The sequence below is a fragment of the Oreochromis aureus genome, linkage group 14, assembly GCF_013358895.1.
Source record: "Oreochromis aureus strain Israel breed Guangdong linkage group 14, ZZ_aureus, whole genome shotgun sequence".
Classification (NCBI taxonomy): Eukaryota; Metazoa; Chordata; class Actinopteri; order Cichliformes; family Cichlidae; genus Oreochromis; species Oreochromis aureus.
The window spans coordinates 22826649-22851972 of NC_052955.1; the positions used below are offsets into that span (position 1 = coordinate 22826649).

The 25324-nt window shown below is 42.1% G+C and overlaps 1 protein-coding gene across 1 annotated transcript in view; it reads left to right on the forward strand.

The window, feature by feature from the left end:
- The first annotated feature begins 3918 nt into the window (after positions 1–3918).
- Positions 3919–25324, forward strand: part of gucy1a2 (guanylate cyclase 1, soluble, alpha 2) — a 44874-nt gene continuing 23468 nt past the window's right edge. The window contains exons 1-4 of the mRNA XM_031743322.2: positions 3919–5286; positions 14750–14811; positions 16303–16412; positions 19543–20453. Coding sequence (XP_031599182.1) covers positions 4969–5286; positions 14750–14811; positions 16303–16412; positions 19543–20453 — 1401 coding nt within the window. The 5' untranslated portion in view covers positions 3919–4968. The remainder of the gene's footprint in view (positions 5287–14749; positions 14812–16302; positions 16413–19542; positions 20454–25324) is intronic.

Consider the following 25324-nt stretch of genomic DNA (forward strand, 5'->3'; position numbering starts at 1 on the left):
TTACATTTTTAACCTGTGGGTACCCAGAAAAGAGACTCTTTCTTTAATAAGGAACATTATTAAAATACTCCTCAGACGGCACTGGACTGCACTTTTATTAAGAGAAATCAGGTGTGTTATGAGACCAGGGAGATTGCCCCTTACTTGTAGTGTGAGCACTGACAAAATTTCATTTCCCTGAAAAGGCAGTGTTATGTGTTATTATTGTTTTTATGAGCGATCAATAATCTGTGTGTTGTTTATTGTTTTTTCTATGTGCATCTGTTTTGGCATTAATATGCTGCACTTGCCACCATGACCGTGATGCACCCGACAAAAAGAAAAACAAAGCCATCACTTAATACATGAAATCAAAGGTCGGGTCACATTCCTGTCATTTACGTGGAAATTTGGCTAAATCTATAACATACTCCTTTATGCAATTTCCTACTCTTTAACCCTGGTTGTACTTATTAAAAAACCATCCTCATGACCAGTAAAGCAGGTTGTTTATATTGTGCATGTGTCAGAGAGGCACAGTTTCACGGTTAATAGCATCAGAGTGGCGTGGAGTGATGTACGGTTATGGCCAATTAGATTGGCTTCTGGCAGATTTATGACCAAATCAGCCATTTGTCTTCTCCCATCTCTGCCTCAGCTGGCCTGACTCCTGTTATTCTGCAAATCCCCGGCACCATCCTATTGCATCTGCTGTAGCTTTTGGTTCATTTACACCCCCACTCACTCTGCCTCAGTATAGACAGGAGGTAGATATTTGACAGAGAGATAAGACAATAATATGAGTGTATGTCTTCTGCGTCACAAAATTGAAACCGACATGCCTGCTTAGCAGCGCTCGCTACAGACACACGCAGCAGAACGAAAGGATCTTAAAGGCATGACTCACTGGTGTGTGCCATGGGCCTGAACCTTTCTTATCTTCATGCATTCCATAACTACACACATTTCATCTTCTACTGGCTTAAACTCAGTGATGCTGTTTCCTGTGTGGCTTTGTCTATATGTGGGTTTTTGCTCCATTTCACAAGTATGGATTTTAATACTTTTCATTCTCTGTGTGTGTGTGTGTGTCTCTGTGTGTTTTAGATTCCCTGTCAATATGTTAGGTTGTACCTCAGATGATAGGTGACTATGCATGTAGAATATGCTAGTTCATTTCTTTCTTATGTTTTAACCCTCATGTACCTGTGTGTGCAGTGTTGTACTGTACTGGTTAAATTGTGTGACAGTATGGCTGGTATTTGTTTTTACCTTCTGAGTCTGCTGGTGTGCACTACTGTGGAAGGAACTACTGGAAAGCTGGTTTTGAGTGGGCCGTTGTGGCAGTTTATAGTTCTGCCTTTGTCTTTTCTGCAGATAGATTTCATCAGTCATGCAAGATACAGACGCACAACTTTCCAGGGATCGTAGTTGAGGTCAAATCAGAAGACACATGTGGTCTGAGTAGAAAGGGCCATGGTGCAAGGTTTCCCTTTCATCTTTTAAGATCCTGTCACTCAGATTTATGCATTTTTAATGTACTTGTAACTTCGCCCATATGAAGAGTTAAAACTATTTATTTTCCAGGTTGGCTGTTGCCTTAAAAATCATCACAAGATGCTTTTTAGTCATTTTCATAAATTCACTCTTCTCCACCCACTCCGCCCTGCATGCCTTTACCCCTCTTATGCACTGTCTGTTCCTTTGGAAGATTGAAACTCACTAGCTTCACTACCTCTTCTCCTTGCATGCTCACTTTTCCACATGTCTCCCTCTCATTCACATACATGTAATCTGTTTTACTTCTACTGATTTTCATTCCTCTTCTCTCCAGTGCGTACCTCCACCTCTCCAGACTGTCTTCCCCCTGCTCCCCGCTCTCACCACAGATCACATCATATGCCATGTAGACTCCTGCCCGACCTCATCTGTCAGTCCGTCCATCCACCATTGCAAACACATACTGTGCATCCATCAATCCATTTTTAATTCTGTAGGAAAAGCGAGGAGCTGTGCCAAGGACACTCAAGGTTGGATTGCTTCATCCATTATTTCATTTCTATTGTCTAATGGCATCCGTGTTACATGTGCCTATTGAAGAAGATTACCACAGTACTTCAAGAGTTGCCCTTTCTATCTGTTCTGCTTCCATGATAGCACAGTCAGTGATCTGTTGCCCTGTCTGTACTTAGCTTTAGATGGCTGGCAGCCAGCTCAAGGCAGTCTCTCAGCTAGTAGGCTTATCTCCTTTGGAACATCATTTATTCTATTGTAGTGTTGGCTTTATTAAATGCCCACATTATTACTGATGGATGGCAGACTGATGCAGACCGATAAGGAAAGAAAAAGAAGGCGTTCGTGTGTGTGTGTGTGTGGGGGGGGGGTTGTCTATGCACAAGAGAAAGTGTGTGGGTGTGCGTTAGAGAGAAGAGAAAAAATAAAATGATATGCAGTGGATTGGGGTCATGCTGCTCCAGAAAGTCAAATGAATTAGTGCGCACCTTCAGGAAATTGTGTTAGGGTGTGTGAGCACACACATGCACTATGTCTGTCTGACTCAGTGTCTTTCTGATTGGTCCACTGGGGCCATTAATGAACATGATCTGCTAATAGAGGTCAAGGTCGTGACTGTTGTTAGCGCCAGACTGAGCGTCATTCTGTCCTCTGATCAGATACAGCAAGCATGTGCCACTGCCGCGAGCTCCATTATCACCCTTTAGAGCCATGTTTGTCCATGTAAACCCGTGTTGAACATATCTGGCACATTGCCACGGACCTGGCTTATTGACCATGGCTGTTGTTTGATTACAATCAGATGCTGCTCGAGTGCTATTTCCTGTTAGTTAATTGAGGAGCAGACTGTTGTCTGCCAAGATTTCACAATTATAAAACCATGTAAATGACAGTATGGAGACTTCCATCTTTAATTCATTTAATGTAAAAGTATTGCATTCACTGTGTACTAATTACAACCATTTTTATAGTTTCCACCCTTTTCCGGATGCTCAAAAGTAAATAGACAAACTAACATAATTTTAAACAAAATGATTGTCTTTAATACTTTACATGCTGTTCATATTACACGCATTCATAGTAGGGTCTACAACACATTTTGAACTACAGATCAATTGAGAATGTATAAATAGCCTATTTGAAATGAGTGAATAGATGATTCGTCTTTAATTACTGTTTCAGAGAGCATGTATTTTTGCTTTTTGTTTTTGGAGAAATCATCTGCTTTCATGCAATGTAATGACACTTTTTACTTAAGATCTGAAAACACAACAGCCATAGTGATTTCAATCTATTTTATTGAAAGTGAAAATGGCAGTGCTTGGATAAAAATGATCAATACTGATTCTGTATTATTTAATATTTAGAGTTTATTGAAGACTATCCGGTGCATTCAAAGCATTGGTAGGAAATCCTGCGTGGGGGATGTGTTTCCCGCACTCACTGAAATGGAAGCCCAGGTCCCTTTATAATCTTATGAGCTACTTTTGCTAGCTATTTTAGGGAACAGCCCTCACTTGGCGCCTTTTCATTTAACGCTTTTCCCGAGCACTTTATACAACATACCTCCTTCACACAAGCACTGTTTTCAGTGCGTCTATCTAACATCCCATGAAGGCTGGAGCAGTCAGGAAGCGAACCAGCGACCTACTGACTAGTGAACTGCTCTTCAGTTGTGTCAGTTTGTTATTGTCCAATTACTTTTGTCCAATGTGTGCGTGAGTGTGTGTGTGTTTTGTTGGGCGGGGGGGGGGGCTATTAAAATGGCTGTAATTCCTAATACGAAAGACATAATAATAAACAATAAATAAAAATAATAATAAATAAAAAATGTAATACAAAAATAAAATAAAGTACAAAAACTATGACATTGCCCAACTCCGTCTGTCTATCGATTGGCTCTGGTTTGTTTTCCAGCGCAGAGTAGCGCGTTGACGCGTACTTCACAGCGCGTGCATCGCAGATTAGAAGCACCGCTGGCGCGTGCCGCTGCTGCTGGCTCACCTCTCGCGCTCACTCTCTCGCGCTTTTACCTTTCTAGCTCACCTCTACTCCGGCCACTTCTTAAAGCAACAAAAAAGGGCCAAGGAGCTGCGGTGAAAGAGCTGAAATAAAAAGATGGAGGAATGCCCGGAGTGCGGTTAGCTGCTGGAGGACCGACAAGAGAACCGCTGTCGCAGAGGACTAAGAGCAGGAGGAGGAGGAGAGAGGGGGAAGCAGACGCATCTCACATATGCGGTGACTTTGGGGATTTCTGGGCAGCGTGAGGAGAAAAAAAAACAGGGAGATACGCTACATTTTTTTCTGATGCAGTTAAAATCTCCCGCGTGCAAGAGGAATAATTACCATGTGTTTGGATTATCGGTGGACCAGCGCATTATGCTCTGCAGTTTCGGCAATTAGGGGGACATATGCTTCAAAATAGTTGCATCTTTTATTAAAAATAAACACTGTTGCCGGGCGTGATGAATTCTTCCGCTCCTCATTTTTAATCGGAAGCATCCGCTGGAGTGTTTGGCCACCCGGGGGAGCGGCGAGAAGGACGTTTTTTAGGGGGGTAACGGAGGACGGTTTTAAAGAGGTGATACCCTCCCCCTTCATAAATGTTTGCGTGCCGTTAGTGCTCTCGCTCTCGGTCGACCTCACCCCCTCCTCTCTCTCTCTTACCCCGAGTCTCACACGCAGGCAGACGCGTCTCATATGCATACACAGACACGGGCAGGACTGGACATTATCTCACCCGCACACTGACACAGCATGCGCGCATAATCACACATACACACAAGCCTTTCCTCTCAACCAGCCAGCCCTCTCACCTCCCCCCCCCCCTCCCTCACTATCTGATGACTCCCCGGTGTACAGGTGGACGTGGTACGGAGCCGACTGTAGCATCATCCTCATCCTCAACACCGCCACTGTTATCATCATCACCATCCTCCTCCTCCTCCTCTTCTTCTCAGCAGCACAACCAGCACCATGTCCTCGTCGTCGCGCAAGATCTCCTCCGAGTCGTTCAGCAGCTCGGTGGGCTCGGACTGTGGGCTCGAAAGCCCCGGGGGAGACGGAGGGGACGGCGGGTTGGAGCCGGCGGAGGAGACCCGAGGGTGCCCCTTCTCTTCCTTCCCCTCCTCCCACAGAGCGGTGCTCTGGAACGGCCGCAGCCCCGCCGAAAGGACCGTGTGCCCGGCAGGTGAGGAGCAAGCACCCGGCGGACCCCACAAGAGGGTCACCAGGAGGAGAAGGGTGAACCTCGACTCGCTGGGGGAGAGCCTGAGGCGGCTGACCTCACCCACGGTAGGATTTCAAACCAGTGTGAAAAAGCTTCACCGTGACCTCATCAATTGTCTTTAACATGTTTCTAAAGAAAGTTGCGGTGCTTTAAGTGCATTTTGCCTCCTGCAGTCAGAATATAGGTCACATCTGGGACTTAAAGTGTGTGTGAATTTGTGAAAACGATAGAGTATTCTTCTAAAAATCATTAGAAATGCCTTGTTTGTCATATAATTAGGTCCATTACTGACCAAATCAGGTCTCCTGAAGATGAAGCCTGTAATTTAAAAACCAGCAAGATCAAATATCCTGATGCATTTATTTCACTCCTCAGAGATGTCTCCAAAGTTCAGGAACAAAAACAACCCAACAACAACATTCAAGCCTCTCCACATTAGTGTGTTACTCCCAAAAACCCAGACAATGTCTTTTCTAACATCATGACAGGATGTGTGCTGTGCTGTCTACGAAAAAAAGCCTCTTTTCATCCTTCACCTCTGATAGCCTGAATCATCTGGCTGATTATATAATAAATATGTTGTTGTGAGTTAGAGAGAGACAGAGAGAGAGAGCGATGCCCATGGCTCGTCTGTGTGTATGCGAGGATGTGGGGAGTGTGGCGAATGAGCCTGCTGCTGTGTCTGCGTGTCTCAGTTGTGTGACAGGCTGTAATACAATAAAACCGCTATTAGAACTGAGTGCGATTGTGATGGATGGCGTGTTATTAGGGAATCTGCTATTGGACTGTCCCTCGCGATGGTACATCGGTTCGGGATTTGATTGCATCTGTTGTTCTGTAGTTACTCAACAATAGAAAATAAGTAAACAGATGGACAGACAGATGTCAAAGATGTGGACAAAACAAAAGTACCATTTGGGGAGAGGACATCAGCTTTTAAATAAATTATACCACAATCTCCAATACTTATGATATTAAGGTATTTGCATATTATCAATGTCACCATAATGTTGCTTTTTGCTGCCTTAAAACTGGTTTTAAGCACTCGCCTACTCCAAACTTCTGTCTGGACAGAGAAGATATTTCCCAGAGATATTTGTAAGCACCGGAAAAATGTGCATGCTACGAGTACACTGGGGAATAAAACAATTCGAGGAATAGGATGACTGTCGTGAATGTCTCCTTCTGCCTGATTTACTCAAGTATAAAGGAAGCTTATTTAGCCACAGTGTTTCAGTAAAAACATCTTTTAGTTTAGGCGCATACAAATAATTTAAAAATACTATTGTTACTGTAAATGTCGTCATAAAGGAGTTCAGTAGACATTGCCCAACTCTGAAAACTACAAAATCAGCCCAAGAGTAATCCTTTTGCTGTGTTGTGAGTGAAATATGTACCTATCCTGAGTATTTGGTCATTGGTTTGTGACTTTGCAGTTTCATGCTGAAAATCTAGTAGTTTGTGATGGTTTGGCCATGGTTTAACATGAGTGGGAAGTAAATCAGACACAAGCTGAAGACTTTGAGCCACAAAGTGTGCTGCTGAGACTTGAGACAGGTCGGAGACAGTCCAGGGTCTACTTTGCCTCTCACCCTATGACAGCTGGGATCGGCTCCAGTGCTCCCATGACTGTGACTTGAATAAACCAAAGAAGATGGAGTGATAAATGGAGTGCCATATTGACTCCATAGACTGTGTGTAAAATATGGAATTAACTTCCAGGTCCTGATATGCTCTAATGCAAAATTGTCTTAAACTTGTGGTGTTTTTTCTGCTAATAACCAGCAAACCGTGACTTGTCTGTTTTGCAAAAACAAACGTGTCCAAGACTAAAGACGACTCTTCCTGTCGTAATTTAGCACCTCAGTAAACACCTCCTTAACGAGTTTATAGCTTTACCTACTTAAGTCTTACTGAATACAGCGTGATGTTCATTCTACATTACTTATGTTTACAGCCCTTTTAAAAACACACAATTACAAAGTGCAACAGTGTTTGGATAAAACCACACATTAAAAATAAGTTTTCACTTCCCAGCATACAGTCAAACATAAGGTCATACTTCCAGTCCCACATGCATACTTCCATGTGCGTATTAGACTCAAACCAAAGCCAAAAATATAAAAATTAAGGAAAAGACAGTTTATAAAAATGAATTTTCAGCAGTTTTCAGCATTCAGGGCTGAGGACGGCTGATCCTAAGTTTTAGGTGTTGCAACCTAAAAAGTGCGATCGCCTCTGGTTTTAAAATAGAGTGTGTAACAGTTAAGAGGTCCCGATCGAATGATCAGAGAAGCCGGGCTCAGTAGGTCTGCTATATAGGAGCAGGAGCATGGCCATGTAGGACTTTAATAGTTATTGATAAAATTGTAACACAGATTCTGAGCTTTAATGGAAACCAGTGAAGAGAAGCATAAAGAGAAGTGAAAAGCAGACCAGCTGAAGGCGGCTCTTAGATGTAAGAATCTGGACTGGATAAGCTTTTAGATGTGAGTCAAAATCAAAATTTGATATTGCTTACACCTGACCAGCTTAGAGTAGCAGTCAGGACTGAACCTGAAAACCTTTTTTTTTGCCCGAGATTGGACTGGAGGATATTTGAAGCCATCCGATTAGTAGCAGCGGTGAAGCATTCGTGAGGTAGAAGAGGCTGTTGAGGTTGTTGGGCTTAACAGTAAAATTCAGCATAGCAATGATAGGAGTATTCTGTATGTTTACCCAGGAGTAAACATACAGAATACAGCACTGGTGTGACTGTTTTTCGATTATTGTGTCTCCCAATCATGTTCATGGGAGTTGTGATGGTGATGAGGTCAACTCAAATCATCAAAATGTAAGTCCACAAATGTCAGTGGCGTTGTCCATTGTTTATATGCAGCCTATGCTTGATTCCCTTTGGTACCGGCACTAGGTTCAGTGTTTTTAGTTAAAAAAAAACCTTAAACTTCACAGTCCTTGTTCCTTTTATCCCTGAGTAGATTTTAGGGATTAAAGACATGGATGTAATGGGGAATTTTTTTTCTTGACAGTCAAGATGGCCTGAAATGGTGAAAATGAAGGCAGCAGCACTCTATAGTCTTGTCTTGTTTGTGGTCTGTTGGGTGACTAATGAAGAATAAAGCTTTGTCAGATGTTACTGCTGGGATGCTTCGTCATCCCAGCAGTAACATCTTGTTCCACTTGGACAGAGATAAGTATAATAGCTGAATAGATGACCATTAGGTATACAATACATAACAGTCTTTGCTTCTAATCTGCTCTCATATGGTTACAAGATCTGTGTGTACTCCACGGAACAAGAGCACTCCTGTGTTTTCATCAGGCTACGGTAGGTTGTGGGAATAGGTTTCTCCAAATTGCAAACACTCAGCTCTCGTGCTCCCATTCCTGCGAGAAATAGATGTTGTGGTGAAATCGATGCAGAAGAGCAGCGATTGTCTGCTTTTCTTTTCTTTTTCAATGGCCAGGCATAACCTCGCAAAATAACAATATTCAATAGCATAGCTGAAAAAACCCATAGTTGGTGTATATTGGAGAGGACCAGTGAGAGCCAGCTTCAACTCTCAGCTGCAGCTCTTACTGGCCCTGATCTTTAATAGATCTATGAAAAAATAGGGAAGAGGGAACACTTAAAGACTGATTAGTATAACACTCAATGACGGTAATATCCAGCATTTGCTGTACATGTGGGTGACTCTGTGGAACTGTGTGTGTGTGTGTGTTTACATGCATGTATGTGGTTTGTTTTTGCAATTACATGCAACAGTTTGGCATGCATAAGGGTCATTATGATGTGCTTTGATCACAGAAAAAGGGAAAATGTCCAAGGTCTGATGGGTATTTGTGTGTTAGAGCAGCTCTGCCAAAAAGCCATGGAGTAAACGTCTCCTTACCACGTTTCTTTACTATGGAAATGTAGGGAGGGATAGAAACAGCAATGGGGAGGGATTAAAATGGAGTCGTAAGTAGCAACATACGTATGCAAATTAACTCACTGACTGATCAAACAACACGTTGTTTATTATCTTTTTTGTTCTCCCTCTCACACAAACTCTGCTCACGCACACAATGGGTGCGTGCAGAAGCAGTGTCGACGACTGATTGCACTGGACCGTGACTGACGGAACAGAGCATGCTCTCTGTGGTTGTCTTCACACTGACCTAGAAGAAATAACACACACAGATACATCCGTGCTCACCCACAATTACATGTGGTCAAATGCTCTCCTTGTTTCTTGTGCTCTTAGTTTCGTGTACACACATGAAGGGTGGCCATTAGCTTTGTGGCCTGTAATGCTGATCAGCCCTGAGTGTTGGTCACAGATATGAAAAAAGTGAAACTCTAGGGTATGTCCTAGAGTGTAAATCCTTAAAAAGTAGATCAGTGTTGCTGGAAGCTACACTGCTTACAAATATCGATCACCTGTTGTATGTGTTACATAATTAATTAATTATATGATTACCTTCCTGCTGCTGTCTGTCATCTTCTCCCCTGTGGATTTCTTCATGATGAGTTTGTCACCTTCTGGTGACTTTACCCACGTTTATATTGTATAAGGAGTCATGAAGTACTGGCTCTGCTAATTCAAATTGGTGGAGGAATCTTCATATTTTAATAAATAAACGTACTGGCCACTTTATTAGGCACACTGCTTTAAGCTGTTAAGCCTCCAGCAGTTTTCTGATCTCCACGATCTCCTCCCTTTTGCTCCCATCTTTGGGTGCATGGGTGCTTAAGAGGTTAACTGCTCATTTGTGCAGATATCTAAGCCAGTCGAGTGGCGGAAAATCAGTGCATTTAGGCATGTAGACACGGTCAAGACGACCTGCTGAAGTTCAATCTGAGCATTAGAATAGGGATGAAAGGTGAAGGGTCAGAATTTGCTGCAAACAAAATAAAAGTATGAATCCATCTTGTCTTGTGGTGGTGGTGTAATTCTGGGTTTCTTGCCACAGTACCAGCTGAGCATCATGTCACAAAGCACTTAATCTCATACTGGTTTCTTGAACACCACAGTGACTTCAGTGTACTTAAATGAGCTCCACAGTCATCAGATCTCAATCCAACAGAGCACTTTTGAGATGTGGTGGAACCTCATGGATATGCAGCCTGCAATACCTGTGTGATGCTGTCATGTCAATATTAGCACAATCTCCTATTCCACACAGTCTATCACAATCCAAACAATCAATAATCACATCAGATGCAGCTGTTATTTAAATCAAATTGTTGTTTTTTTACTGTTAAATTACATTTTTTAGAAGATGAACATGTCCTCCTTAGTCTAGCAGCTAAGGCAGACAGGTTTAGCAGACGTGATGGCTGACAGCACCACCTACAAGCAGAGCATGGCTCACACACACACACACACACAGGCACACACACACAGACACACACACAAAGGTACCAAGTATACAAAAAAGCACAAGTCATGAACTCTGTGTTTGTTCAGATACATTTTTGTTTTTTACTGAAACTGGATCTGAGTAGCTGCAATTGTGACATATAACAGTATTTTAACAGCTAATGGGCCTGTGAGTAATCAAGGCTGAAGGTTGTTACTGACTTACTAAAGGCCTTACACTGGATGCGTTCCTTTGGATTGACTTTTATTCCTGCGTAGTTGTCCCCAAGTGACCAGAGTTTACCTCACCTCTGCAAGCTGAGATTTTGTTTCCCTTAAATATACAAGAAAAATCTCCACAAGCCGTTTCGGAGAAGAGTGTTGTGGTTAAATGCAGGCTGGAGGAGGCCTGCAGACGAGTTGACACACACACACACACAACTCCCAAATGTCAACCATGCATTGTGCAGACCTCCGTGTTGGGGAAATTGGCTGCTTTATTCGACTCATGTCCAGAGGCTGGTTTGAAATGTAAAAGTGTAGAAGAAAACAGGACAGTTCAAAATAAACAGATGCGCAACCTTATCTGAACAAACCTCTGCGCAAAGCGTAGTTCGACCTTCGTAGTGACAATTTTCAAACCTGTTTTGTTTTTGCTTTCTATCCATTTGTTCAGACACGTTTTTCTAAAGTGATTTACAATGAGTGCGTTCAACCTCTGTAGAGGAAGCAGCTAGATGTCATCAAATATTCACTCTACTGCCGTGTCTGACACACTGGCTGCATTACGCTTACGCTTGTCGTGCTTTATAGTCACATTAACTGCTGAACTGTTCTCCGAGAGAGCCTTAAAATCCAGATAAAATGCAACGATTGGTTCAGAACTGTTTCATTTTGTACCTGGTTTACTACTCATCACTCATTTATTATCTCACGCTGAGTTAATCGCGTAGGGTCTCATCGGGGTGTACGGCTTTCTATTTTTTTTAGAGGTGTTGGCTGCTTTCCATCGATGTTGAAGCACCAGTAGCCGCTGCTTCATGGCCATCATGACCACACCAGTTCACTCTGATGGAAATTTGGAGGAGGAAAATGCAATCAAAGAAGAAAAGGAGGAGCAGGTCCAATGTGCCTGTATATGTGTGTCTTTGTGGGTTATAGGGAGTCAGTCACACACAGAGACAGAAAAGGGAGATTCATGTGGAGGAGGAGGATTAAATCTCAAAGGGAGAGAAAGCAAAGCAGAGGAAAAGAGGAATGAGGCAGATACAGAGTCATCTTCATAAACAACTTTTACATTTCTTTTAATTCATTTTATGTAGTATGCAATTTAACACGTTCATTATCGCCCGTTCAGTATCGTTCTGTCGCTCCCAGCTGAGGGTTTAAATAACCCACAGCAACAAGTTGGGCATCTTGATTTGGTAACTCGATGCTTACCAAATCCTACCATCTCAGCACCTTTGTGTAACTGAATGAGATTAATGTGTGTACAGTAAACATGCCAGGGATGCAACAATGTAGACTAATGATCATGAGTGTGTACAGTAGGTTTGCACGTATAGGGCTGAAACCAGTGTGTGCCTGTGTGTTTGGCCAGGTTTACAGTAAGTATTATTATAATGCGATGTGGCCAGTGAATAGCTTCATGAAAGCTGTCATGAGAAACACTCGTTCTGTTCTGTACGTACATTTAATTCAGTTCAACTTTATTTATATAGCGCCAAATCAAAAGAGCCGTTGGCCCAAGGTGCTTTATGTTGTGAGGTAAAGCCCAACCATTTGAGCAAGAACTTGGCAACAGTGGGAAGGAAAAACTCCCTTTTAACAGGAAGACCCTCCAGCAGAATCTGGCTCAGGGAGGGGCAGCTGTCTGCCGTGACCAGTTGGGGATGATGAGAGGAAGACAGGACAAAAAACACACATACATACACAACTATGCTGTATATAAAAGCTTTGTATGACTACACAGTGAAAGTATGTTGTTTTTCTTCACTATTGGTATTTGAAAAGTACAGCCCATTGGGTGTATTTCCATCTGTGAGTTCTGCTGATGTGCGGTCGACTGGTGCTAAAAAGTGACAAAACGTGTTTGTGTCAGCAGGTGTTTTTTAAGCAGCTAACATGCAGGTTAGCTACAATATGATGTCTAACCCTCATTTGACCTGATGATAAAAGAACTGCGTTCACCTTTAAAAACGCCTGATGACGCACACACAGCCTGGTTCCCTGACTACCTCTCATCATTTCTCATGTTTTTTGTGCTGCATGTTCACAACTCACTAGTCTTTATGTTTGTCATTCCCTCTCTGTCTGCAAGACACACACACACACACACACACACACACACACACACACACACACACACACACACACACACACACACACACACTGTCCGGAGTGGGTGGAGGCCTCAGAATGACCTCTCCAGCTGGCACGCTGTGTTCTAGTATTGTCACTACAGCCTTGTATTTCAGCTGTACCACAGATAATCACATTGGACCCGCCCTCTCAAGCTTAGGCTGTCAGTAACGCAAAACACGGCAGCTGTACACACATGCACACGGACAGTTAATCTGATTGTGTGTTATGGTCATTTTGACATTTTTATTTAACAATGTTGTTTTGGGGGTTTTTTTGCTGAAATTTGGATGATAACAATATAAAAGGGAATAGAAAAAATCTGTTTGGATGGAGGCTAGTTATTTCCCCCCCCCCCCAAGGCTAGACAGTCACTAGTAGGAAATCAAATTCATAACAGAAAAAGCAGTTTTACTCATGTACTCCCCCCCCCCCCGTCACATCAGATGTTTTAACTTGTCATATGAAGAGGACAGATGTTCCTAATATCACTATCAATTTTAATTATTCCTATTTCAGGATCCCGGTAGGCCATGACCATTGGACAGTGAACTGCACAACCATAAACCTGAGGCAGCTTAAACAGCTTCAGCCATCATTAATGTTATTCACACCTGTGCTGTACTGTGACATGGCATAAGGTCTTGAGTGGAAACAAAGCCTGTTATATATTAATCTATCTTGGCTACAGTTACACATCAAGGCTGACTTGATCAGAAGTAATCTGATTGGATTTTTTATATCAGACTGGATCACGTTTTGAAAATGCATTGTACAAAAGAAGAAGAAGGAGAAGAAGGACTGAAATTATTGTTGAGCCGTCCAGGATGTACCCTTCCCCTGGTGTCAGCTGGAATAGATACCGACCCTGCCTAACCCCGGCTGGATAAGCCGATAAGAGGATGGATGGATAGAATCAGTGAAATGTGATTTCATTAGGTCTTTGTTTTCAGTACATGTTGTCGAAAACTTGTTAAAAATGCTGCGGCCAGATTGTTAACACATTCTAGCAAGCAAGCTCATAACACTCCTATTCGTTTTAAAGTTCTTGTGCTAATGTACAGGTCAGGCTCCAGATCATATATCTCAGCTTCTTACAAAATACGCTGCTGCTCGCTGTCTTCATTCACAGAATCTGTAATTTGTTGTTCCTCGTGCACGACTAAAGGCCAGGGGGACAGAGCCTTTCAGTCTGTGGCACCAAGGCTGTGAAACAGTTTACCACTACAACCCTGTTCAGCTGACTCTGTGGATTCTTTTAAAAAGCAGTTAATTTTTTTTAAACAGGCTCTCTACTGAGAATTTTATTGAAATATTATTATTATTTATTTATTTTTAAACTACCTGGTTATTTTATCATCTTGCCATCTTATTGTGCCTTTTAATAAGCAAAATTATTGTGATCCTATCAGAGCAATGGATTTCAAAAACAAAATGCAATTGGATTTTACAGTTGGTCAAACGTTTGTATCAATGTCCGTGTGTCCCTGAAAAACCACACGGCCACAGACTAAAGACATGCTGGTGATTCTAAATAAAGCATAGACTGTCATCCTCTGACAGCTGGCACAGCTGGAGAATTGGTTAAGAAAATGAAAAATCTTAAAATGGGTCCATATCTGCACGCATGTTTTCAAGCTGAGGTGTAATACCAAGGGAAAGATCAGCAATGAATCGTGAACAAATTTTTATTGGTTAAAATTTGGGGGTTGGTAAATTAGAGCGTGAAGTTAAAGGGCCATGCCATTTATCATAAAAACTAATTCAGATGAGGAGAAACAAAAAGAAATGCTTTTCTAATATTTTTCACTTCTCCTTGCAGACGCAGACTGTTCAGGAAGCTCTACAGCGGACTCTACAGTTCTACAGACAACAGGAGATCAGGTAAGGCTGGCTTGCAGTCAGTCTCTCTTTCTCTCTTTTATCGGCCTCCGGTGCGTGGAAACTTCTTCTGTCACTTGCTGTCTTTCTGCTGTCTTGTCTCGGTATCCCCGCCGCTCATTCTCTCTCTTTTTTCTTGTTTTTCTCACTTGGCTCACTGTCACACATGTTCATACGCACACCTGTTCAGAACCTGTGAACCTTCCTCGTGTCTCTGCTATCTCCCATTCTCCCCGCTGTCTTCTCTTCCTCTGTTTCTGCCACACTCATACAAGCAAGACAGACAAACACACGCACACATACATATATAGACACACACTCCTTCACCTCTTGTCTCGGGCTCTCTCGGCGTCCTGCCCTGTCAAAACTGTAAGACACAGTGGAGAGGCTTCAGTCGGGCGTAACACACGTAAGCATTGTTCACGAAGCATACGCTGCATACTGATACAGACCCTGGACTGTGACCTGGATTTCTACTGTTATTTTCTTTTACTTTCCTGACCACTCTGCTTTTCACACTTTGGCCTCAGTTGTTGTCGCTCGGTATTTTCTTGCTTCACTGAATGTACTTGATTAAGTAATTACCAGAATTCCCACAAGTAATATTCATCTTGCCTCTAATTTTAGAGCATCACAGTGCATGTAATTGTGGCATAAAGATTAGGGAATAAGCTTGTGAGCAAAAGGCCTCTGAACTATCTGACAAGGAGACAAATAAGAACATTCCTTATTTGCATTGTTGAGGTGACCTTCAGCATTTTTCCATGCCTCTCTGTTGTCCATCTGCTTCTGCTGGCTCTGCTAAGTGATCAACAAATATGAACCTGTGCAGGGTATGCATCAGGTCACAGAAAACGCTAAAAAACATATGTCCTCAATTATCATTGAAAGTCCCGAGCCAAGTTTGTTGGAGAAGGATTATGCTGTGGGGTTGTTTTTCAGGAGTTAAGCTCGGCCCCTTAGTTCCAGTGAAAAGAACTCTTAATGCTTCAGAATACCAAAATATTTCAGACAATTTCATGCTCCCAACTTTGTAGGAACAGTTCAGGGATGACCCCTTCCTTTTCCAACATGACTGCACACCAGTGCACAAAACAAGGTCCATTAAGACATGGATGAGTGAGTTTGGTGTGGAAGAACTTGACTGGCCTGCACAGAGTCCTGACCTCAACCCGACACAACATGTTTGGGATGAATTAGAGTGGAGACTGCGAGCCAGACCTTCTTGTCCAATATTAGTGTGTGACCTCACAAATGTGCTTCTGGAAGAGTGGTCAAAGGTTCCTATAAACACACTCCTAAACCTTCTGGAAAGAATTCCCAGAGGAGTTGAAGCTGCAAAGGGTGGGCCAGCATCATATGTCACTCAAGTTAATATGCGTGTGAAGGCAGATGAGCAAATACCTTTGGCAAAATAGTGCAAATGTAATTTCTCATCACAGAGACCATTCATGATGAACCATAACTTATGTGTTTGGTTTGTTTCCTTTACAGGTGTCAGGAAGTTGGAGGGGAGAGGCGAGAGGAGAAATGCCCATTTCTAGAGAATTCTGGTTCAGAGGAGGATGTGCTACAAATCCTCCAATACATGGCCACCATACTGGGTAAGTATGTGAGATAAAGGTAGATGGGAGTGTGTTTGCCACAGATCCTGCTTTTGTGTTTTTTTCCCTCCCCATTTGCATGTCCTTCAATATTAACATAGTTATTTGTGCATGTACATACACAGAACCATCCCCCAGAGGCTTGACTTGGAAAATACATTGTAGACACTTCTAACCCTTTTAAAGGAGATGCGGTATCATGGGTAGTGTGCATGCAGTCGCAAATATACAACTATTTACAAGGATAAGCAAACACACACCACCACACACTGTATGACTCACTATGGGGGCTTCTACTGTCTCCAGTGCCCAGCATGAAACACACACACACACACACACACACACACACACACACACACACACACACGCACACTGTCCTGGTGAGTCACTCAGTACAGCTTCTTCTTCCCTCTGTTACATCTAAGATCTCTTCCTGCCTCCATCTACAGTCTCGTACGTCCTTTGAGTCTTTTTTTCAGTTTTTTTTAATGTTCTGATTTTCTGCAGTGTTGAGGTAAGCCGGTGTTACAGTATGGTGTTTGTGTCTGTTTTGGGACACAAACAGTGACACCTCGCTCAACGTGGATGACGCTGTGCATAGGTCGAATGCTTATCGGCTAAAAAAATGAGCCTTAACAGGAAAGAAAGTGACAGTGGAAAAAAGTAGCATAAAAAGCAAAGACTTTGTTCATAGTGGACACATTTCGATGTTTTTTGCACTCAGTTTAGCTTAAAGACTGCTTATTGCAGACACTGCCCCCTGGTGACAGTATATAGCTATGATGTGTAGACAATGGCTTTTAAAGCTACCCGTAGGCTCTGCATGGGTCCAATTCAAAACAGCGTTTTAGCCATTACCACCACTATGTTCATTACGTTGACTCTAGCGATAGCAGTACAAAATAAAACCATCCATCCTCTTATCCTTGTGAGGGTCACGGGGGGAGCCTATCCTACCCTTAGAATTACCAGTTAACCTAACCTCACTAACTGCATGCCTTTGGACTGTGGGAATCTAGAGTACCCAGAGAGAACCCACACAAACGTGGGGAGGACCTGCAAACTCCACACAGGTGGTGGAATCAAACTCAGGACCTTCTTGGTGTTAGACAACAGTGCTAACCACCGTATCCTTTAATTTCTGTAATGAGCAGAAACACATTTGTGCATTCTTTTTATGCCACTTTCTGATAAAAGCATCCAGCTCATTAATACTCTTTGGTTTCTGTGCTGCCAACCCACCAACGATTTTCAGTGAGAATAAAAGCTGAAGTCAGAGACATCCACTCAGGGATATTTGAGGAATGATTTCTAAACTAAGCTTTGGGCTGATTCAACTCTTCAGTTTACACTTGGAGGGAAATGGATTCTGTAATCGAATCAAGCCAAGTTTTATGTACCTCTTGGTCAAAACTGTACTCGGCTGTGGTCTCCAGCTGTGACATCCATATAGTCTATACTCAGACTTTTGTCCTCACCATGCCTCTCCTTTCCCAGCTAAACTGGCAGTAATTTTATAATGCTCCTAATAGTAAAAGTGGATCCTGTCTTTTTATAGCCCAGTGGCTTTTTTGTAATACATTATTTTAGCTTCAGAGAGTCCTCCTGTGTCTTTGCAGTGTTTGCTGCTCAGCTTGAAAAGGACAAGTGGGATTTTTATTAGGAATGCAATTATTTATTAGTCAAACATCGGTACTGGCTGATACTCAGACTTTTTCACTGCCATATTTTCCAATGGTAAGGACTGATGTTTAGCTGTGTCACACCAATTTTGTGCCGACTAAATGTTCAAAGATTGTGTGATGAAGAATTAAAAGACTTCAAAAGACCGTAAAGATTAGTTTGAGGATTTCTGTGTTCCCACAAAGATGAGACTAAATAACAAATACAATACAAAACACACCGAGAAAAACAGTAGCTATAGGCTATCAGCTGTCCCCCAAACTGTTGTTTTAAGCCTCAGAATTGTTACTTATCGAGCTGCACATCATTGGGCAGCAGGCTAAGAAGCTAAGGCGTTGTCCTATCATTAGCTTTCTCTTCCTCATAGATCACTAATGGCATTTCACTAAGGTGCCCCATTTGTTTTAAAGGAAACATTTAGAAAACCCCATTTAGGCCTCTTTTATCTGTGATTTTATTCTTTTGGTCATCATCCTGAGCACATGACTGTTGGAAGAAGAGTACAAATCAACTGATAAATAACTGATACCTGTATCATGGTTCAACTTATAAATAAGAATAATACATTTTATTTATAGGCGCTTTTCAAGAACAGCCAAGGACATTGTACAATGAGCGAACAAAAAACAAGTAAAGGAGAACTAATTAGTGTTTAGATTGTGCAGTTATATCACATAAAGTGAAACACTGAGGCCTACAGAGGATTTGGCTTTTGCTTGGACAACTGGAATATACTCTCAGCCACAAGAGTACCAAAATTTCTTCTGTGACGTCAGAAGACTATATTAATCTCTAATCTGGATTCACTGACTGTGCTGTTCGCAGTTTTGTTTTTCTGTGAGCCTGTTTATTCGGACCTTTTGATGTCTTTAATTATACTTCACAAATTCTGTGGATTTTCTTCCATATTTTATTTCTTTTTACAGTTTTATCCTATTTTGAGGTTTCATTTACGTCAAATGTCACTTTGACTTTTTTCTAATCTTTTAATCCCATTTTTTTTCTGTCACTCAGCAAGCACCCGACATGTTTATTTTATTTTATCTGTATTAATTATTTTAGCACAGCTTTGATGTTTGATTACTCAAAATACTGATTTTCTCTGCTCGATATCCCTGAAATGATTTTTTCTGCTGGATTTAAATCTCTGTCTAAACATACCATGGAGCAAAGATAATGCTGGGTTTTATATAAATTGCCGCTGTAACAGAAAATCATCTCGTGTAGGCATCAAAACATTAAAGTGCATATTTCTTCTTCAAAAACAGGGGAGTATCTTCTCCAATATGTTGCTAAGACTTCTCTGTCAGTACAGCCATTTGATTGTGTACATGTAGACAGTTTAGCTGTTTAGTTCACTGTCTACGATATCAAAACTATGTTTACATCCTCAGAAGAGTGAAATACAGCATGGCTGACACTGGTGTTTCTCATCCCCCTGTCCCAGGAGTACCGTTCTGTGAGCTGCGAGAGCATTTTGGAGAGGAGTTCTTTGGTCTCTGCTTTGAAGAAAATGAACGTGTACTTCGGGCTGTGGGTGGCAACCTCCAGGATTTCTTCAATGGCTTTGACGCCATTTTGGAACACATTCGCACCTCTACGGGGCGCCGTGCCTCATCTGAGAGCCCCTCCTTCCAGTGTAAGGATCCCCGCGAGGAGGACAAAGGGAGAAGAAAATTGGACAAAGTTGGAGATCAGGCAGAAAGAAATGGAGGAGGAAAAATATTGGTTCTTCATTGCTTCAACCCCGCCCCTGTTGTCGGGTTGGTCATGCCGGGGTTGATCAGAGCTGTTGCCAGGCGTATCTTTCATTCACAAGTCGAGGTGGAAGAGGTGCCCCCTCTAACTCCCTTGTTGCCCAATAAAGATGCAGAAAACACAGACTGTGACTCGACGACCCCGACCCCGACTGCGTCCCCCACTGCCTCACCCTCCTCGTCCCCATCCCCTCCCTCTCCTTTCCCGACCACTGCTCTGACAGTTTGCCTCTCCTTCCAAATCCAGGAGACCAGCCCTCCTTGCATCTCTTCCCTCCCCAACGCCGCCTCGGCGACCGCTAAACGACCCCCCCTCTCGATCTCCACCAACCCCAGCGATCTGCGCATTGGCCTGGCCACGTTTTGCCGTGCCTTTCCATTTCACCTTGTCCTGGGGCCTCACATGGAGCTACTGCAGCTTGGGGAAGGACTGAGGAAACAGACTCGTATAGAGACTTACCGGAGCCTCTCATTCAGGGACTGTTTTGAGATTGTCTCACCTAAGATGGATCCCTCATTCCAGGGCATCCTACTGAGGCTTGCATCCCCATTTACTATCCGTACCAGGCCTGACACCACACAAGCGGGCATCAAGGAGAAGGTAAAGATATCATATATGGAAGATTAACTACAGATTCCAAGTTTTTAAGTAATGAGGTCACTATTGTCATGTATTAATCAACACATCCTAAAAATCTAACCATGCCATGATTTAATTCCAGACGTAAGTGCTGTCTTTGTTGCCAAAGACACACAGAGATTGTTAACAAGCATGATGCACTTGTGCTGTTGGAACAGCTGAAATTCTGTATCACTGTTAAAACACTGGCTGAAAAATGGCACTGCCGTTAGAGTTTTGATCATTGAACTGTGGCTTAGTTTTGTGCAGACTGATCCATGTTTAGCCTGAATAGAAGAGCATGCACTCTTTGTCATGTCCCAGCGTAGGACTTTCTGCACCATGGAAAAATTTAAATCTTTGTTCTGTCTTGGTATCATGTGAAAGTTTCAGGTGTTTCCTCTAAATTAGTGCAAGAAGGCCACAGTTTTATTGTCTTTATAGTTGCAAATGTCCCCAGATACCGATTTGTTCATTGTGTCCTAAGTCAAGGCTGAGTTTGTATAGCTAAATTTGAACTTCTCGGTCTTGTCTTTCATTTCCCCCCCAAAAAATTAGTCGCGTGTCAGCAGTACTTTGTTTGTATTGAACTCTGTTCCACGTCATCACATCAACACCCACAGGCTTGTAATGATTTTGCTCAGGAGAGGTGTGGTTTGAATTGGTTCCAGTTTGCAAGAAAGAATTAATCAGTGGGATTTGTGTGCTATATCCAGCTCTCTATCGATTGGATGGTCTCCACAGGTTGCCAGCGATAGCACCAAACACCCTGACGCTAAACAGAATCGACAGAGAGGAGATTAATCAGTGCAGCCACGGTGCTGCGCAGTGTATGTGTGATTGTGTGTTTGTGTAGAGTGAGTGACATAGGTATGTCTTGAGCTTAAGCTGCAAAGAGGTACATTCATTTTATAGATTCATGTCTACCGTATCCGCACGTCATGAGATATTTACATCTTTGATCCACCTTGAAGCTGAAAGCTAGTTTCTCATCATTTTGGCTACAAATTTCTTCCCATCCACCTCGAAGCAAAGCCTTGAGCAGGAAGAAAAAACAGTGATTTAGGTAAATAAGTGATATTTGTTTGATTTTAAATCACTTGGAGGGTTGTTTTCACATTTCTGCATTTGTCCCGTTCCTCTGCTGTCCTTTTTAGCGGTTGCTTGTGTAACAGGTGGCTTATTCTGTGTTCAGATGAGAGATGAGATGATTTTAATGAGACAGTGCCAGGACTTATGCAGGCAGACTGTTTTGGCAATTCTAAGCACAGATGCTATTTTTACTCTTGTAGGCAAAGCAACACCATGAGCAAAAGGGTGGGTGAATATAGATGGTGTGGAAGATATGGAAAGAAATCTTTACCTATTGGCTGTGTAGCTGGTGCAATAGCTGGGGCAATGAAATGACTACATGTATCATATATAGTGGCAAGTTAAATGAATGGCAATGTGAAGCTATAGTTAGTGGCAGACAACGTGTTTAAAATCTCAGCATGTTATGCTCCTTGTCTAAGCACTGTTTGCTCTAGCCATTGCCCTGGCACGGCAGCTAACAGTTAAAATTCATTTTTAAACTAAACTGACGTAAATATTTCAATAAAATACCTGTATAAATAATTGAAAATCATAGAATTTGTTTTACTTTTATACAAGACGATAAGTGGGTGCATCAGGGAAGTCATACTCATTTTACATCATGGGCCACTTTGATCTTAAGTGGGCTGGACCAGTGAAACTAAATGATAGGCGTGTAAGTTCTGGTAGCTGGTAGCTCATTGCAGACTTATCTGCAATTAAAAAAGCTAAAGTTTTCGTTAATTCACTGAAAATGTCCTTTTTAAAAAAATGTCATTTGTTAGTTAATTTCTTTGTTGTAGTATGGATGCCAATGTGGGGGCTCTTTATCAGGAAAAACTGTAAATCCTATGAAAATACACTTAAAAGTCCAAAATCGATGCACTCATTCAGATTTGATAAAGCCGTCCAGTGGGGTGGATTGGAAACTTCACCGAGCTGATTCTGTCCCCCAGGCATTTAAACTCCTCCTTTAAAGTCATGGAGTGACAATTTTAAGAACTACTGCCCTTAAATATCATATTTCAATACTATATATTTTAAAAAATATGTTGATATTGAAATTAAAAATACAATTTCTTAAAATAAAGCACTTATTTGGGCATGGCTGTTGTCTGAAAAATGCAAGCTGCAATGTAGATGCTAAGATGCATATATAGAAGGTTCCGTTTAAGTCAGTCTTGCTTTGGCCAGTTTTAGTTCTTGATCCATTCACTTGCACAGCTACACAGGTTCATGTACACAATAACAATGAACCGCAAAGTCCACATTCCACATGCCCTCAGCAGTCGGATCCCCCCTCTTCACAGTCAGATCTCAAGCACCACTACAGCGTCTCCTCTCAAGCTTTCATCTTCTCTCTGTCAGTGTCTCTTAAAAATTCACTGTAATTCTCCCTCTCTCTCCTTCTCTGCTGCTTACTGAGGTTTGTCTCTTCCTTCACAAAGCTTTTCTGCTTCTTATCTCCAAGCCTTTTCATTTTCTTCCATTTCTTCGGGGAGTAAATTAATTTTAAAACTGTTTTTATCGATTAAAAAACTCAGCTATAATTGCTTAAAAATTGCCAGCTGCATCTGGTTGGCAAAGCACAAACATAAGTTACTGATTGGCGTTACGGGCAAACGATTGCGTGTGAAATCAGGTTTAAAATCATCCACAGTCCTCTGGTCGAAAAAGGTATTTTAGCACATCCATGTTTACTTCAGAGTCAGTGAGGCTTCCTGTGTGTGTCACCAGTGACCAAACCTGGCACTGCTGAAATTTAAGTTATATATCGTCTCCAAACTCCAAATATTTGCTAAAGACTTATGTGTTTCCAGAGCAGGCAAATGTAGTTTTTCCCTAATTTTTGCCCGGTGAATCTTGTGTCACCTGGGCAGACAGGCAGAAAAAAAGAGAGGATGGGCTGACATTTTCACCAGAAAGGGCAGACAGTGAAGGCGACAGGCCAAGGTAAAGAGGCTTCACTCCAGTGCCGTGCTATGTGTGTGCTTGTTTGGATGGCCTTCACTGAATTTTCAGTTTGACTTCTTTCCTCTCTTCGCCCAGGGATATGGGCTGTGCAAGAGACCTACTGAAAAGGTCAGCTTGGTCTTTGTGCGCTGTGGTCAACACACTGAGTGCAAACAGAGTGCACTCTTATATACTCACCTCTAACCGATGCATCATCGCCTTCGTCATGTTTCTCTCACACTGGAGTTTACGTCTGCCTCTTAGATTATTTGGATTTCTTGTTTCTAATTTGGAATAAATACATATTCATTTAATATGGTGCATTTTTCTATTCTTCATGCAGAAGATAGATTGTCTTGAAACATCTGTGTGAAAGGTCAGGCAGTGAAACACAGTGACAATGCCTCCAGTCTTAATAATGTGGTGAGACTCACTGTCATGTACAAGAAACCAGTTTAAGTGACACAATGCTTTATCCTGCTGGAAGCAACCGTCAGAAGATGGGTACACTGTGTTGATGAAGTGACGGACATGTTCAGCATTGATACTCAGGTAGGGTGTGGCATTTATATGATAGTCAATTGGTACTGAGGAACACAAAGTGTGCCAAGAAAATATCCCCTGATGTTATCATCCGAATGTTGCAGCAGAAATGGAGAGTCATCAAACCAGGCAATATTTTTCCAGCCTTCTGTTGTCTGCTTTTTGGTGAGTTGTGTGAACTGTAGCCTCAGTTTATTGTTCTTAGCTGACAGACGTGGTTCCCCGTGTGGTCTTCTGCTGCTATAGTTCATCTGCTTCAAGTTTCAATGTGTTGTGAGTTCACAGAACTGTTCTGCACACCTTGGTTGTAACGTGTGGTTGTTTGAGTTGCTGTTTCCTTCCTATCTGCTCAAAGCAGTCTGGCCATTTGCCTCTTACCTCTGACATCAACCAGAGAAATGAAGCTCACGTTTTCTCCTTTTTCTGGCCACTTTCTGTAAACTATAGTCATGGCTATATGAAAAAAAACCCCCCAATAAATCAGTGGCGTATGAATGATAGAACAGCTTCACTTTAACAGGCTGATGAAGGGATTCCTGTTAAATATCTCCTGCCTGAGAAAGGTTGGCAGGTTTGGTGGTATTTTTTGGGGTCAAGCTCTGAATACACGGGATTTTGATATTTTGTTACTCTTAAAAGTAACAGGATGAATAGCTCAGAATCTGTGAATCACAGCATCTGCCTCCACAGCAGTGATGCTTTTGCTACTAATATCAGAAAAGGTCCCAGACTCTTTGGGTCAAAGATTCAAAATTCTGGTTAGGATGAGTCAGTCGAAGTCTAAGTGAGCACTATGTGTGAAGTGTTCGATATTAGCTAAAGCCTATATTGTTCTTTTTGGGGCTTTTTTGTCTTCAGCTGATTTTTGGCAGTTATTAATAACACGGCGTGTTTTTGAGCAGTCACAAAGAAATCTTGCTAAATTATAAAGTGAACGGGAATTTGTGAAGGAACGGACAAAGCTGCAGTGTAATACTTGCGTAGCAAATGCTTCTGTACTGCATATGTATGGACTCTTCAGTGAGGTTTGTGTGTGTGTGGGCATTATTTGTGCACCTGTTTGTCAGAGTACAAAGAAAATCTTGACATTAGCGCCGCCTTTGATCTCTGAGAGATAAATCACCGCCGTTACCGTTTGTTCAGTGGAGAGTGCTTTGAAAATCAGTGTCCTCACTGTCTATGTTTACAATTGATACATTAATAAAATGCAGTGACAAGGAAGAAAGGAATGAACTGACAGACTGGGAGAAAACATCAGAAGAGATGGAAACGGTAAAAATAAT